We start from the raw sequence: 17,583 nt of genomic DNA, 5'->3' as shown, positions 1-17,583 counted from the left end.
ATAGGACCCCATAGACCCCCAGATAAAATAGTTAATCTGGCCCAATATAAGTTAAAACAGGATGATCAAGGATTAAAACTCACTCTATAGAACCTAATTAACAAATGGGTGATTATCTTCACTGCTTCTCCATTTGACAGTCCAATTTTGCCTGCTCTTAAGTCTAAAGAAAAGAAAAAAGTTGTGTGTGGGAAGGTATTCCTCATGGTAGATTACTACAATCTTTATGCTGTGGTCCCATCCATCAAGGCCCCCACAGCAGGCATCCAATGTTATTAAAATTACTGATTTTATTCATGAAAAACTGGTAAATATTTTGCCTTTATAGATATGGCTATCATTTTCTGTTCAGAATCTATTTCAACAGCCTCTCAGCTGCAGTTTCCTTTTACCTCTGAAGGGACACAATACCTCCATCCTACCCATGGTGCACCTCAACAGATGTGATATTACACTGATAACCCTCCCCCAAGTAGATTCATTAGACACACTCATTAACGACATATGAATCCAACATCTTTTAGTCCATCTTGGGTTCTGATGGCAACATATTCCTCATTTACAAATTAAAAATTTTTTTTAATGTTTATTTATTTTTGAGAGAGGGAAACACAGAGTGCGAGTAGGGGAGAGTCAGAGAGAGAGGGAGACACAGAATCTGAAGCAGGCTCCAGGCTCCAAGCTATCAGCACAGAGCCCGATGCAGGGCTCGAACTCACAAACAGTGAGATCAGACCTGAGTCGAAGTCAGACACTTAACTGACTGAGCCACCCAGGAGCCCCTCATTTACAAATTTTATTCCCCAATTAAAATTAACAGGCACTCTTGTTAGTGCCCCCCTGCCCCCACTGACACCAAGCTCCTTCACCAAAGACACTTTGGCAACCTCTTCTTATACGTGCTGGAGTCTGACATGCTTCTGATGGCCATAAGTTGACCAAGGGCTTCAGGTGCAAAAAACTGCCCCCCTCATCTTATGCCATACACCATTAAAACAAACAAACAAACAAACAAACAAGCAAAACGACTGGCTACCTACTGGGCTTTCCTAGACTCTGAGCCTGTGACCCTCCATACTTTGCTGCCCAGTATGCTTTGAGTCATGGAAACAGCATCCCACAAACTTGACACAGCTATAGAGGCCTTTTCTTTTTAAAGTTTATTTATTTATTTTGAGAGAGAGAGGCAGAGAGAGAGGGAGAGAGAGAATCCCAGGCAGACTCTGCTGTCATCATGGAGCCGGACGCCGGGGTCAAACCCACAAACCATGAGATCATGACCTGAGCCGAGATCGAGAGCCAGATGCTCAACTGACTGAGCCACCCAGGCACCTCAAGGAAGCTTTCTTAAAGCAGGAAGCAACCATACCCAGGCTCTCTGACATATTCTACTCGCAGGAGGGGTGGCTTTCCCTGTCCTCAGTCCTTTGCCAGATGCAAGGGTCCTAGAAGTCACCCCTCCCCCAGACAGATACCTGGGAAACCCTCTGGGATTAACTGAGTGAACACCAGAGTTCATAGATCACGTGAATGACACTGCTAACCATTATACATGATGGAGCTCAGTGAAATGTTGGTGCTTTCCATCCTTTAGCAAGGATATCCCTAATAAAGGATGGAACCCAAAAAACAACACACTTAGCCAAACTTCAGGCAGTCATCTTAACACTGGATGCCCTAGCCAACAAGTGGTACCATCTTTACATTAATTCAAAACTGATGGGCATTGTCTAAAATGGCTTCTTTCAGGTTAAAGAAATCTGGGAATCTCTTGCCTGGTAGATACCCAAAATGTAAAAGGACATATGTCTCTCTCTAATTAAGTTCACAATATAAATCCTTGCCAAGACTCTCATTACCTTTGGAGTTAGAAGTATTAATATTAACCACAGTACACATTTCATTTCTCAAAATTTACAATTCTGGGCTCTAGGAAGAGACACTCAATAGAACTTCTATGTCCCTAGAAGGTCCCAAATAACCTGTTTAAGAGACATAATGGTCTTCTCAAACAATTCCTTTTCAAATTCCAGTTTAAATAAACTCTTAAATGAGTATCTTACCTCAGGCCTTAACCAATCTCTACATTTTTTATCTTTCTGCATCTCATAAGGGCTGGAGGCCAGATCAAGGGTTCATATTCTCCTAGGATCTCTTAACCATAGATTGTCCCATGGGCAGGGGAGCTGCTCATCTGATATATGACCCATTTGAATTTAAACTTCCACCCAAAATAAAAAAAAATGTTAAGTGCAGCTGCACGCCATGCTGGTGATTGTAGTCTTATTAACCACTGGTCTAGATACTTTCATTGGTTTATAATCGGGAGGTCCAACTTAGCAAATGCTAAGACCCACATCAACCTGAGTGGGTATCCCCTTAAAAAGGATACCTGAAGTCGCTAGATGATATTGCCCTGGCCCAGGATGTTACCGCTAGAGACGACATCACCTCAGACAACATCACCTCAACCCAAGACCTCGCCATTGGAGATGACTTTACTCCCTGTGCTGGAGACAACTTCACCCTAGATGCTAAGATCTCCACTCAAACAGTGTGCATGAACTGCCTTTCCTAAAGTACAAACGGGACACAGGACATTTTTGTTTTTCTTCTTTTGATATTAGGGATCCTATTATGTCCCTGAGCTCACTGTCTGCAGAGGCCATGATCCTGCTATACTCCTTGCTCTTGGCTAAAAAGTACATGCCTGTACTCCTATGCTTAAAGGGAAATCTGGTAGGGGTTACTACTATCTGTGTCATTCTAAAAAGTAATGGAGGGGCGCCTCAGTGGCTCAGTCAGTTAAGTGTCCAACTTTTGATTTTGGCTCAGGTCATGATCTCATGGTTCATGAGTTTGAGCCCCATGTTGGGCTCTGCCCTGGCAGTGTGCAGCCTGCTTGGGATTCTCTCTCTCCCTCTCTCTCTCTTCCCCTTCCCCGCTCGCTCTCACTCTCTCCCTAAAACAAATAAATAAACCCATAATATGAAAATTAAAAGTAATGGAGATTATTGCTTTCTCCAGGAGACATCTGCTTCATATCAGTCAATCCCTTGACCTCCTGGGGAGAGGACCACCCACTCCCTGGTGCCTTCTACTACACTCCTCCAGCTATCTACCACTATCTCCTGCCTTGCATCTCTGACCATGATAACCACAACCTCTCTTTTCACTTTAATTACTCACAAATACCACTAATCTTTACAGAGATTTATCAGTTCATACCCTCCAACAACATAACTGCTAGACCTGCCACCTTAACGTGAGGCATATTTCTAACACACTTTACAATTCCACCAAGATATTGTTAGAGTCCTCCAAAGTTTAAAATGTACTTTGTTAGCTAATACCATATAAATAAGAAACCTAGTTATGGGCTGACTTACAGGGATTTATAGCTTCACTTGTGTTCCTGCTTTCTTACTCCCATAATAAAATGTCTATGCTGTTTGGGACAACTTAAGCCCTACTACTGAAAACCTCTATTATCAGCCTTCTAAAATTTTCTTAATATGATTTCAAAACATCAAAGGACCAACTGTATTAGTCATGTTTAAAATTTGTTTTTGATAATATAAAATCAGGGAGGGGGACAAAACATAAGAGACTCATAAATATGGAGAACAAACAGAGGGTTACTGGAGGGGGTGTGGGAGGGGGGTTGGGCTAAATGGATGAGGGGCACTAAGGAATCTACTGAAATCATTGTTGCACTATATGCTAACTAATTTGGATGTAAATTTAAAAAAATAAAATCAAAAAAACATTAAAATTAGTTGTTGTATATTATGATGTTTTGACATCTTAAAAAATTCTCCTGGCTGTGGAGAGACTGCCCCTCCCAGGGCTAGCTAATTCTTAGAGATAGCAAAGAACTCAGCCTTTGGTCTGCAAACCAACCAATCCAGAGCTGTGCCTCCTCCATCTGGCCAGTGCATCTAAGAGGCAATATTCCTCTCCCTTAGTCCCATGGCCACTAAAGACCACCCCTTAAGATATTTGGATGTTAAACCAACTGTGCATTCCTGGGGGGGGGGAATCCTATTTAGCCATGGTGTATAATATTCTTTATATGTTGCTGGATTCAGTTGTTAATTTTTTTATTGCTTATTTATTTAAAAAGTTGTTACTATTGAAGTACAATTAACATTCTGTCTCTCTTTCTCTCTGCCCCTCCCTTGCTTGTGTATGCACCTGCACTCGGTCTCTCTCTCTCTCTCAAAATAAATAAATAAACTTAAAAAAAATTTAAAGTGTGTCTGGGGGTGCCTGGGGACACCTGGGTGGCTCAGTCAATTGGGCATTTGACTCTTGATTTTGGCTCAGATCATGGTATCATGGTTCATGGGATCGAACACTGCATCAGGCTCCAGTTGACACCACGGGGCTTGCTTGGAATTCTCTCTTTCCTCTCTCTCTACCCCTTCCCCCCCTCAAAAATAAATAAATATTAAACAAAATTAAAGTGTGCCTGTTCTAGACAGCATACAGTTAGATCCCATTTTTGAAATGTTTATTTATTTTTGAGAGAAAGAGAGAGTGCATGAGCAGGGGAGGGGCAGAGAGAGAGAGGGAGACACAGAATCTGAAGCAGACTCCAGGGTCTGAGCTGTCAGCACAGAACCCCACATGGGTCTTGAACCCACGAACCATGAGATCATGACCTGAGCCGAAGTTGGACGCCCAATCAACTAAGCCACCAAGGCGCCCCAAGTTAGATCTCATTTTTAAATCTAATCTGATAATCTGTTTTTATTTTAATGCTGATATCATTTACATTTAATGTAATTATTGATTATAATATAAATTTAATTTTTTATAACTGCCTTTTTGCTATTTTCTATGTCTTACGTATTTTTTGTCCTCTATGTCTTCTTTATTGCCTAGTTTTGCACTAAATAGATATTTTCTAGTGTGCCATTTTAATTACCTTTATTTACTCTATTTGTTGAATTATTTTCTTAGTGGCAGGTCTGGGGATTACAATGTACATCTTAACTGAAAACAATATACTTCACATTTATCCTAACTTCTTTCTGGTAGTGTTCAAAAACTGCTTTCATATAACTCCCTTTCCTCTTCCTTCCTTTGTGCTATTACCATATGCATCACAACTTTATATGTTCTAAATCTACCAATATTTTAATAATTATTGTTTTATGTAGATGTCTTTTAAATCAGTAGTGGGAAGGAAAGAAAAATATGTTTACATTGTATTTTATGTTTTCCTATATAATTACCTTTACTGGTGCTCTATTTCTGTGTGGATTCGAGTTACAATTTCTCTTCAGCCTGACAAACTTCCTTTTTTTATTTCTTATAAGGCAGGTGTGATAGCAATTAGTTCTCCTAAGCTTTTTTCCCCCCTGAGAATGTCTTCTTTTTTGTGGGACCTTCATTTTTTAAGAGTTATTTTTCTAGGTATAAGATTATTTTTTAATAACAGCATTATTGAGATATAAATCATATAACATATGATTAACTCATTTAAAGTGTTCAGTGTTTTTTTGGTATATTCACAGAGTTATGCAACAATCACCACCATCAATTTTAGAACATTTTCATCATGCCCAAAATAAACCCTATACCTTTTGTAGTCACTCCCTATCACCCACCCTCCCCTCTGGCCCCACAAGCCCCAGGCAACTACTAATCTACTTTATGTCTCTTTGGATTTGCCTCTTCTGGACATTTTATATAAATGAAGTTATGCCATAGGTGCTGTTTAGTGACTGCCTTCTTTCACTTATTATTTTCAAGATTCATCCATGTTGTAGCATGTATCAGTACTTCATTTCTTTTCATTGCTGAATATTATTCCTTGTTTGGATATACTATTTTTGTTTATCCATTTATCAGCTGATGGGCATTTGGGTTGTTTCTACTTTTAGGCTATTATGAATAACGGTGTTACAACGAGTCACGCACAAGTTTTTATGTGGACATAGACTTTCATTTCTGTTGGGTGTATATGTAGGAGTGGAATTGATGAGTCATATGATAACTATATGTTTAACCTTTTGAGGAACTGCCAAACTGTTTTCCAAAGTGGCTGCACCATTGTGCATCCCCATCAGCAGTGTATGAGGGTTCCTATTTCTCCACATCCTTGCCAATACTTATTATATGTCCTTTTTATTATAGCAACATCCGTGTTTATAAATGGTATTTCTTGATATTTTGTAATAGATTTAGACATTAAAATATTTGAAATATACTATTGCTTTACTGATTTTTTTGCTTTATGAATTTTGAACTTAAAAATACTGATAGTAATATATATTCCAGTATTAAACAAAGAAGGATCCCAAATTCTCATTTTTGCTCTGATTATTGCAATAAATAATTGCAGTTTCTTATAAGGCCTCACATGACAAATTATCTTCAGAGCTTAGAACTAGGGAACTAGATAAAAGTGTTTTACTACTTATGTATTCTGTCTACAAAAATAATGAGAGCCGCATAACTCATTTCTTCTTTGTACTGGCTGTTGGAAAGCTTAAAGCTAGAGTTTTTCTTAGTCATGAACTCTTGAAAAACTGTTTAACTTTTATTTTCATCTTGTATGTTGTGGATGTTGCTTTTATACCTGTAAATTTAGTTGCACCCTTTCAGAAGGTAATAAGGTCTAAAAACAGTATATAGGTAAATATTTAGTTAAGTACCTTGATCTGCCCAGCAATCCCAAGGCAGTAGTTAGGGTGAATATTTCCAACCCTATACATAATGAAAGTGAGGCAATGAAAAGTGATTTACTTATAGTCAGAAGCTTAGAAGTGGCAGAGCTGATGTCAGAACACAGATCTTCGAAAGTCTCCCATTTAAGTTCTTTACACTACCCCGTCAACATTCTACCACTGTGGGGTTTTTTAATGTTTATTTATTTTTGAGAGAGAAAAAGAGTGTGAGAGGGGCAGGCAGAGAGGGGAACAAAGAATCTGAAGCGGCTCTGGGCTGACAGCCTGATGCAGGGCTGGAACTCATGAACTGAACTGTGAGATCATGACCTGAGCTGAAGTTGTACGCCCAACCGACTGAGCCACCAAGGTGCCCCTCCTTCACTGTGTTTAAGACAGACATTTTCAGACATTTGGAAAGTATTCCAAAGACACTCCTGCAGAACTAACAACTAAATGTGATAGATCCCCGTGGTAAGATGTTCAACTAATATACCATCACAATGATTGAGATAATTTTAAATGTTCCTTAATTCAATCCCTACAATGGCCTTCCTCTGTATGATAGAAAAAACTTTTTTTTTATCCTGCAGTGATGATCTGTGATTATATTTATTACTAAATTTAGATTATTAATTTGTTGCTAATGCTAAGAAAGATATTGTAAAACATAAAAATCTAGCATTTGTTTGATAATATGGGTCATGGTATCTGATATCTGTAGTTAGCTTTATTAAGAACAGGGGAAAATATTTTCAAACAGCTCCAATGTAGAGTAATTTATAAGAAGTTACTTTATATTTCATTGCATTATATTTTACAGTCATATAAAATAATTATTTGGCTCTATGAAATTTATGCATTCTCAAGGAAAGAAAGTGAATAACTACAGAGATATAGAAATGCATTTGGTATTCATTACTTGGTGATGCCGACTGGAATTTAGGTTTTAGCAACAAATGCAAGGTGAGAACACCATTAGCTAAAAACTATACTGATCATTGGGTGATTTCTGGGAATTTAAATTCACTTATTAAGTTGAGCAAATAAATTATATGTGTATTCCAGACCTATGTGACAGTTACAAAAACAGTCTAATCATGAATAGGAGAATATAATAAATTTTATAAATGCCTTAAAAGAATGCTCTCCTATCCTATCCTCATTCTATGTCCACTTCTAGGCTTGAATATTGTGGACACTTGCCATGTTTGGTCCAAAAAATAAGGTCATCACTATGAATTAATAAACATCACAAAAATGACTGAATTTGCCATGTGCGCTATGGCAGGATCCTGTAGTTGAGTAAGTGTTGGTTTTCTAGAATGGTAAGAAAGCTTAGAAGTTGCAGAGTTTGCCTCAGTCATTTTACAGGTACAAGAAATAAAGATGAGGTAAACGGATTTTCCCCAAATCTCATAAGTTCATGGCAGAGTGGGGCTACAACAAGCTGATATTTGATTGAAGGCTATTTCCGCAATACCATGATACTTCAAGTCAAAGTTTAAAATGCATCTGATTTGTTTAAACTTTGGGCTAAAAAAATGAGCATTATATAACCTAAAATAGCAAAAAGTTTTCGTGAACTCGTATTATCAGATTACAGCCGACTAGAAACCAAATACAATAGCAATGTCACCATCAAAGCATATCATGGATAGATTATTAAAAGCAAGTGTAATGATGACAATCTTCAGCATCCCTAGGATTTTTTTTTAAGAATCACAAGTGCTGCTGTTAGATATATTAGGGTCACTAAAATTACTTTCCAGAAGAATTTTTGAAACTAAAATAAATTACTAAGAAAATTACTGTCATGCAGAGAAAGGAACAAACATCTGGAAGAGGAGCCAAAGAGGTTTAATGGCTCTTTTTAAAAAAAATTATTTCATTACCCCAAAAATGTGCTGAATGTTAACTTCATGAGTTGAATATTACAGATGAAGAAAGGGAAGAAGTAGAAATCCACCCAGTTTTGAAATTACAGATTGAGTTTTGGAAAATGGTTTGATCTTGTAATCTTTTTTGCTGGTCCTCTCTTGGCATTTACTATCTTCTGATTAGTTGGATTACATCTTCCTGTTTTCACATGATTCTGTTTCATTCTATGAAGTTGATCCATCTGTTGCCTTTTAGAAACTTGGTGTGAGCTAGAGATCTGAGACATTTCAGCTAGGTATGCACGGCATTCATCACTGGTTTTGTGGTAAGCCTTTGACTCTTGTTCCAATCTAAGTGCACAATTTTTCACTTGATTTTCAAGACTCCTTTTTTCTTTTTCTAACTGTTTAAGTAATGTATTTAAGGATTCCACTGACATTCGCTCATAGACACGAATAGAAGATAGTCTATCTGAAGGATCTCCACGGAGTTTTTCCATTTTCTCTTTGAGAGTAGCAATTTGCTTTACTAGATGATCATTCAGTCCAAGTTGGACTTCATAACGGGTTTTCCATTCACCACCTTTATTTTCAGTATTGAGTTTGGCTTCCAGTTTCACTATCTCCTGTCTTAATTCAAGTATCGAAAGCTGTACTAAGTCTCTCATGTGGATTTCTTCCATTAACTCCAATTTAAGGCAGTCAATGTCCCTACTTTCGAAGTTATCACCTCTTCTGTCCCCCATGGTGTGAGGTCAGAGACCTCCCACACCCTTCCCCTCAGCACAGCTTACAGCAGAAGACCTGAAGAGACACCCAGAAGCTGGGGAGAAGAAAGTGTTGTCATAAGCTGTTGCCGTGGTGAACTGACTCCTAGAATTCTTAGTTGGTAGTTTTCTCCCCCAGCACTTTGAATATGTCATAACACCACCTTCTTATCTCCATTGTTTCCGATGAGAAATCAGCTGTTAATCTCATTGTGGTTCCTTTGTATATCATATGTAATTTTCCTCTTGCTGTTTTCATATTTTTCTCTTTGGCTTTGACTTTCAACAGTTTGACAATGATCTTTCTAGCTATAAATATCTTTGGATTTGTACTACTCAGAATTCATTGAATGTGGATGTAGACTGGATGTAGAGAGTTAATTTGGGTGTGTAGATTGTTTTTCATCAAATTTGTGAACTTTTCACTCATGATCTCTTTATATACTTATGCCCCTTTTTTTCTTTTTCTCTTCTGGAACTCCCATTATACATATGTGGTGTGTTTGATGGTGTCTCACAGGCCTTCAAGTTTCTTCAGTTTTCTTCATGCTTTTTACATTTTGTTCTTTTGACTGGATAGTGTCTATTGATCTACCTTTCAGTTTGCTGATTCTTTCTTCTATTGCTCAAATCTGCTGTTGAGCTCCTTGAGTGAATTTTTCATTTCAGTTGTTATGCCTTTTAACTCTAGAATTTTTATTCATTTCTTTTTTATAATTCATATCTCATTATTTAAAAAAAAGTTTATTTGTTGAGGGGAGCAGAGTGAGAGGGAGAGAGAGAATCTCAAGCAGCTGACAGCGCAGAGCCCAATGCAGGGCTTGATCTCACAAACCATGAGACCTGAACTGAAATCAAGAGTTGGATGCTGAACTGACTGAGTCACCCAGACATCCCTCATATCTCCTTATTAATGTTCCGATGTGATGAGTTGTTGTCATCACACATTCCTTTAATTCTTTAAACATATTTTCTTTGAGTTCTTTGATAAACATATTAAAATAGCTTATTTGAAGTCTTTATGTACTAAATCTATCATGGACGACCTTCTGCAGACAGTTTATATGAGCTGATTTTTTTTCCTGTTGGGCTACACCTTGTTTCTTTGTTGCTTTATTTTTATTTTGTATAATGCACTATATTTCTTTGGTTTTGTTCAGTGATGTGCTTGGACTAATTACGTAGTGTCTATTTCTCCTGCAGTGTGTGACAACTGGAATCTTTGCTCAGTTTTTTCTCCTCTTAAAATTCTTGTTCTTATTTTTAAGCCTAGCCACCTAGGTTTCATCCTTTGGTCATCATAGCTTAGTGATCAGTCAATTGTTTGCCAAATATTTTCCTTAAACACTTTGAGCCTACAAGGTTTCCACCCTTTTCCTAGGGAATCTGTGCATGTGTTGGTACACTCATTCTAAGTTCAGGCAGTTTACAAGTCTCTGATTTTTACTTTCTGCTTGTATAGGGCCAAAGGTCATCCATCTCTGATCTCCCCTGAGCATGTGTGCAACCCTTTGTATGTGCACGGCCTTCCAGATCCTCCAGAATGTAAAGTCAATTCTGTCTAATATTCATATAGCTATCCTGACATTTTTGTTATTGCTTGCATGATGTGTTGTTTTGCCATATGTTGTTTATTTTTAACCATTTTGTATCCTTACATTTAAAATATGTCTCTTGAAAGCAGCATATGGTTGATTTATTTTATATAGCTGGACTGTGTCTTTTTTTTTTTAAAGTAAGCTCTACCCCCAATGTGGGGTTTAAACTCACAACTCAGAGATCAAGAGTCGCACGCTCGACTGCCTGAGTCAGCCAGGCGCCCCTGGACTGTTTCTTTTTTTTTTTTTTTTCTTCCATTTTGAGTTTTTTTTTTATTATTTTTTTTATATATGAAATTTATTGTCAAATTGGTTTCCATACAACACCCAGTGCTCATCCCAACAGGTGCCCTCCTCAATACCCATCCCCCACCCTCCCCTCCCTCCCACCCCCCATCAACCCTCAGTTTGTTCTCAGTTTTAACAGTCTCTTATACTTTGGCTCTCTCCCACTCTAACCTCTTTTTTTTTTTCCTTCCCCTCCCCCATGGGTTCCTGTTAAGTTTCTCAGGATCCACATAAGAGTGAAACCATATGGTATCTGTCTTTCTCTGTATGGCTTATTTCACAATGGAATACTACGTGGCAATGAGAAAAAATGAAATATGGCCTTTTGTAGCAACGTGGATGGAACTGGAGAGTGTGATGGACTGTTCAATTGGAACATTAATCTAATAATATTTAATGTAATTATTGACATATTTAGGTTTATATCTGGCATCTTTCTGTTTGTTTCCTATTTGTTATACCTGCTCTTTGTTTTCTTTTTTTCCTTTTCTTGTCTATTTTTGGATTTATGAAGTTTAAGTAAAATTTTTATTTTGGAATACTTTTAATTTACATAAAAATTGTAAAGATAACACAGAAAGTTCCTGTAAACCCCCCACCCAGATTCAATTTCTCCTAATTGCAATTTTCCCTAATATTATCTTTTGTTGTAATTAGTAAACCAACATTTCACATCATTATTAACTAAACTTCGGATTTTATTTGGATTTCAATAGTCCAAATAGTCTGCTTCAGGATCCAGTCTACAATACCACATTGCATTTAGTTGTCATGTCTCTTTACTCTGTTCTGATTTGTGACAGCTTCTTAGTCTTTTTCATGACATTAACAATTTTGAGCAGATTTTGTCAGGTATTTTGTAGAATGTCCTTCAATTTGGGTTTGTCTGATGTTTTCTCATTATTAGATTAGGTTATTGGATTTTGAGAGAGTGTACCACGGAGATGAAGTGCCTTTCTCATCACATCATATCAGAGGGCATATGCTATCAACATGACTTATCACTGGTCATGTTAACCTTGATTAAGATGGTGTCTGCCAGTTTACTTCACTATGAAGTTACTATATTTTCCTTTTCCCATAATCTATCCTTTGGAAGTCAGCCACTAAGTATGATGTGTCCTTTTTATTCTATTTTTCATCTTCTAGTTTACTAGTAATACATTCTTTTATTATTCTTTTAGTTGTTAGTCTAAAAACATGTAGTTTTGACTAGAACTTACCTGCTATTACCACTTTAAATACTGCTTAATGTAAGGACCCTTCAATTCTTCAAATCAATTTATTCCCTTATAACTTGAGCTGTTGTTGTGTGCTGTTAATGTCATGAATTTTAATTCATCATGTTTTTTAAAACCTAATAGGACATTAAAATATTTTGAAATAAACCTACAGATAAGTTTTAGGTACAGTACAAAGAACTCTTTTGCCTGAACCTTTTATGAGTAACTGACATGATGCTCTATCATTTCAAAATATTTCCATGTGTATTGCCTAAAAAACAGAGGTCATTTTCTGAAAAGCTGCAATATAAACATCAAATCAGAAAATTAACATTGATATATTGTTATTATTCAATACTCAGATACCCATTCAAGTTTTGCCAACTTGCCAATAATGTCCTTTATAGTCAAAGAATCTATTTCAGAATGAGCATTGCATTTAGTTGTCATGTCTATTTACTGTCCTTCAATCTACAATAGGTGCTCTGTCTTTCCTTGACTTCCATTACCTTGACAGTTAAAGATTACAGCCCAGTTATTTAGTGAAATGTCCCACGACTTGTGTTTATCTGATGTTTCCTTGTGGTTATGTTTGGTTTATAAGTTTTTGGCAGGAATATCACAGAAGTGGTGCTTTGTTCCTTCATTGCATTAAGTTGGTGTCTTCCAGGCTTCTCCAATATAGGGTGATTCTTTTTCCCTTTGCAAATAATAAGTGTTTTGTGGGTAGTTACTTTGAAACTGTATATCTATATATCTATATCTATCCCTAGTTCCTCATAAAACATTTAATTCATTCGTTCATTCATTCATATCAGTATGGACTCATAAATTCCTACTTTATTCAATGGGTTTTAATATATTACTATCATTATTTACTATGATGCTCAAATTTAGCCAATGGGAACCCTTTTAGGTTGGCTTTTGTGTCCTTTTAATATTTCTCCCATTATTCTTTGAGCACTTCTTTACTTTTAGGAACAAAAAGAAGGCTCAACCTTGTCTTATGCTTTCTGTGCCCTATTCCTAGGATTAATCATTTCTCCAAGGATCTCCAGTCCCTTTTAGTGGGGAATGGTGTTTAAAAACCAAGATCTGTGCACTAGATATGCACATTGTTATTAGGGCTGTTATGAACTGAATGTTTGTGTCACCACAAAATTCATATGTTGAAGCCCCAACTCCCAATGTGATGGTATTTGGAGATGAGGCCTTTAGGAGATAATTAGGTTTAGATGAGGTCATGAGGATAGAGGATCAGTGCCCTTATAGGAAGAAGGGACCAGAGGTCTCTCCACCATATGAGTATACCATGAGAAGGTGGTCATCTGCAAACCAGGAAAAGGGTTCTCACCAGAACCTGATCGTGCTGGCACCCTGATCTCAGACTCCTAGCTTACAGAACTTTGAGAAGTAAATTTCTGTTGTTTAAGCCCCCCAGTGTATCACATTTTGTTATAGTAATCTGAGCTAAGACAAGGGTGCTGTTGCTCCCAGACCATCTCACTAGATTGAAAGGGGGAAACCTGTTTCCTATTTTTCTTAATATAATTCTTCTATATGTAATTAATCTTCTATAGCTGTAGTTCTCCATTATGTCATTTAATTTTATTGATATATTAATTACAATTATTTTAAAATCTATGCCTGAGAACTCTAATGTTTGGATCTTCTGTGGCTCTGTATCTATTGTCTATTTTTCTCTTGATTTTGTCAGTGGTTATCTTTTTGCACACTTTATGGTTGGTCATTGAATGTTGGGCACCACATAAAGAGTTAAAAAGATAATTTGAGGTGCTGATTCATGCTATCTTTCTCCAGAGGAGATTTATTTTTTACTCTGGCAAGCACTCAGGGTAGGGATAGATCACTTTAATCTGATCACTGACTGAGACTGGGCTTCCATATTTATGAAGGCCGATCTTTTTCCCATTCTCTCTTACTCTTGGGTTGTGACTCTTTGGGAGATTCAACTGAAATTCTGTGGTATTTACCAGGGATTCTCCTTCATGGGCACTCAACTCCATTTTCCTTCTCTCAGTTTCTTGAGACTTCTGAAAGTTCTTCTCAGCTTCTCAGACTCTTGGGAACTATTCTCTGTATTGTTTTTTTGCTAAGGTTCTTAGCTTCTCAATCCACAACTGTTTACATTGCCAAATGCCTTAAAAGCAAAAATGCAGCCAGATGTCTAGCTTATATCTTTCCTCCCTCCCCCCCCCTCTCTTCTCCAGAATCTCGGCTTCTCTCAATTTCTCACTGCCTTGATGGCCCTTCAATGTGACAAAAAATGGTTTTGTGTGTTCAGCTTTTATAGTTGTTCTCAATGGGATGGTTAGTCTGAAACAAGTTAGTCTGCCACTGACAAAAGCAGACATTGATTTACACTAAAAAAAGTCACTATGGTTGTTGTGTGAAGAGTTAAGAGGGGGTGAGAATGGAAATAGGGAGACCAAATAGGAGGTTTGATAAGATGATGGCTTGGATAAGTGTGAAAATAGAGATGTGGAAAAATAGACGTAGGTTGGGAGGGGGAAATATAGAACACTAATATCTTCATCTTACAAAGTGGGAAGTTAGGAGAAACTACCTATGGTTGGTCAAACAAGAAATGTAAGTTTATGCATATTATTTAAAGTGGAAAAAGATAACCATTAGGGGAAATAATAATAATGTTGAAACTATATTGGAAAGGATGGATGAGAGGTGGGGTTGTGGGAGTGAGCTTAATCCTTATCTCTCATAGCATTACTTAATAGACAATGTCAACAAATATAGAGGAGGGGTGGGGCGCCTGGGTGGCTCACTTGGTTGAGTATCTGACTCTTGACTTTGACTCAGATCATGATCTCATGGTTGGTGGGTTTGAACCTTGAGTCAGGCTCTGTGCTGACAGCGCAGAGCTTGTTTGGGGTTCTCTCTCTCTCCCTCTCTCTCTGCCCTTACCCTGCTTTTGTGCTCCCTCTGTCTCTTAAAATAAATAAATAAACTTACAAAAAGAAATATAAAGAAGGGGACAAATTTGAAGAATTTTTAGGAGGTAAAATTTGTAGGGCTTGGTGATGATCCAATTTAATGAATAAGGGAGAAGGAGGAGGCAAAGCTGATTTGTAGATTTTCTAGCTTGAGTATTGAGTAGATGTGGTATTACAACTGAAGCAAAGAATACAGAGGAGGGGCGTCTGGGTGGCTCAGTCGACTGAGTGTCAGACTCTTGATTTCAGCTCAGGTCATGGTCCCAGGGTCGTGGGTTCGAACCCCATGTCAGGCTCTGAGCTGAGCTTAAGATTCTCTCTCTCCCTCTGCCCCTCTCCCCCACTTGTGCTCTCTTTCTCTTAAAAACAAACAAACAAAAAACCCAAAAATGAATAAAGAGGGGCATCTAGCTCAAGAGAGATTATAAATTCAGTTTTAGTTGTATGCAGTACATTGTGGTTGAGATGTATAGTAGGTACACACACGTGGGCAAAGGTTCTTACCACAATAAAATAAAAAAAGAGAAATTAACAATAAAACTTCAGCAAAAAAAAATCTGGTCACTTTTAAATTTAAAATGACTACTCTAAAAACTCTTGAGTCAAAGTGGAAACGAAACAAATAAATTGTTTATGATAAATGCTAGTTACAGCAAAAAAAAAGAACTCATACTGATGTCGTTATATATAAGTGTCTTTACTTAGCAAACATAAATGTCTTTACTTAGTACTCTGCTATAGATGGAGTGTTTTTGTCCCCTACAAATTCATATGTTGAAACCTAACCCCCACAGTGATGATATTTAGAAGGTGGGACCTTTGGGAGGTTCGTAGGTCATGAGGGTGAAGTTCGCATGAATAAGACTACTGCTTTTATTAAAGGGACCTCAGAGAGCTCCCTTGCCCCTTCTGCCATGTTGGCCATGTGAGGACACAGTGAGAAGACTTAGGCTGTCTAGGAAGCAGTTTCTCACCAGACATCAAATATGTTGGTGCTGTGATCTTGAATTTCCCAGGCTTCAGAACTGTGAGAAATAGATGTTTGTTGCTTGTAAGTCCTCTTACCCCAGGTTATGGTATTTTGTTATAGAAGCATGAACAGAGTAAGACAATTTCATTGATAACTCCTGTCAGGATTCTGGTACATCAAGTGGGCAGATGAGATGAGCCTTACCCATTTTGTGGTGCTAAGTGAGGCCTGTGTTTGCGTGGCAGTGCCATACATTTCATTTTGTCTTGTATTCATTTATAACTCTGAGTGAGAACTCTCTCCCCCAATACAATATAAATTGGCTTCATATTCTAATAGAATTTAGGAATGTTGATACGCTCAAACTATGGTATCCCAATGTTTCCATAGTAACTAATGCACACCCGGGGGTGGGGGGGAAGATTGAGAATAAATGAGAATAGCATTTTTACAAAATAAGTGAGGGGCGAAGAAGCTTTAGACATGTGATTACCTCTTGTTTAGGAATATGAAGATATTCATCTCTTAAATAATGGGGTTATAAAAGTTGTAACAATGAAACTTGTCAGTAGCCATTTATATTCCATTTTCCTCCATAATCATCACCATCTAAAGCATTTAAATGGTTTTTTGCCTAGCAATACTGCAGAGATTGAGTTAAAGGAACATAGTTGCTATTCTCCTGTGAGCTTGAAATCAGGAAGGGACAGGTTAAGCAATGTTCATATCCTAGCCTGCCTGGCAGAGCTTTGCCTTAGTGGATATTAGGAGGAGTGGAGATTCAAAGCATCTTATTCAATCCTGTGGAATTTGTTTGCTTTGATGCAAGACTTTACTAAAATCTTAACGTTCTCCTGGTTAGAGAATGCCAGTACAGAGGGCTGCTGTTCCTCTTTTCCTATCCCACCAGCTGATTTTTCCCATTTATCCCTAACACCCTTTTTTCCTCCTGCCCTTAAACGCATTCTATGCACCATCCCCACTAATTCCAAAACAACTGGTTTGTTTTGCCTCTTGGCCGTTTCTAGATGTTTGTATATATGTGGGTAGATACACGTTTCTGCATATATCTTAGATAACGTGCTAATTTACTAAAATATAAAACAGTCTGTTTTACTGTTAATTTAGTTGTTATTGACTGAATACCACATGACCCCATTCATATGTTGAAGCCTTAACCCCCAATGTGACTGTATTGGAGATAG

At 37.5% G+C, this 17,583-nt stretch overlaps 1 protein-coding gene across 1 annotated transcript; it reads right to left on the bottom strand.

Annotated features, from left to right (window-relative positions):
• Positions 1-8,554: 8,554 nt before the first annotated feature.
• LOC106981582 (coiled-coil domain-containing protein 169-like) lies at positions 8,555-9,408 on the bottom strand. The gene has a single exon (XM_053201952.1). It carries the CDS (start codon positions 9,304-9,306, stop codon positions 8,662-8,664), a length of 645 nt encoding a protein of 214 aa, XP_053057927.1. The 5' UTR covers positions 9,307-9,408; the 3' UTR covers positions 8,555-8,661.
• Between the last annotated feature and the right edge of the window lie 8,175 nt (positions 9,409-17,583).

Source organism: Acinonyx jubatus, chromosome X (assembly GCF_027475565.1).
Source record: "Acinonyx jubatus isolate Ajub_Pintada_27869175 chromosome X, VMU_Ajub_asm_v1.0, whole genome shotgun sequence".
NCBI lineage: Eukaryota > Metazoa > Chordata > Mammalia > Carnivora > Felidae > Acinonyx > Acinonyx jubatus.
Note: the sequence above shows the minus strand (reverse complement) of the source record. Positions and strands in the feature narration are given on the sequence as shown.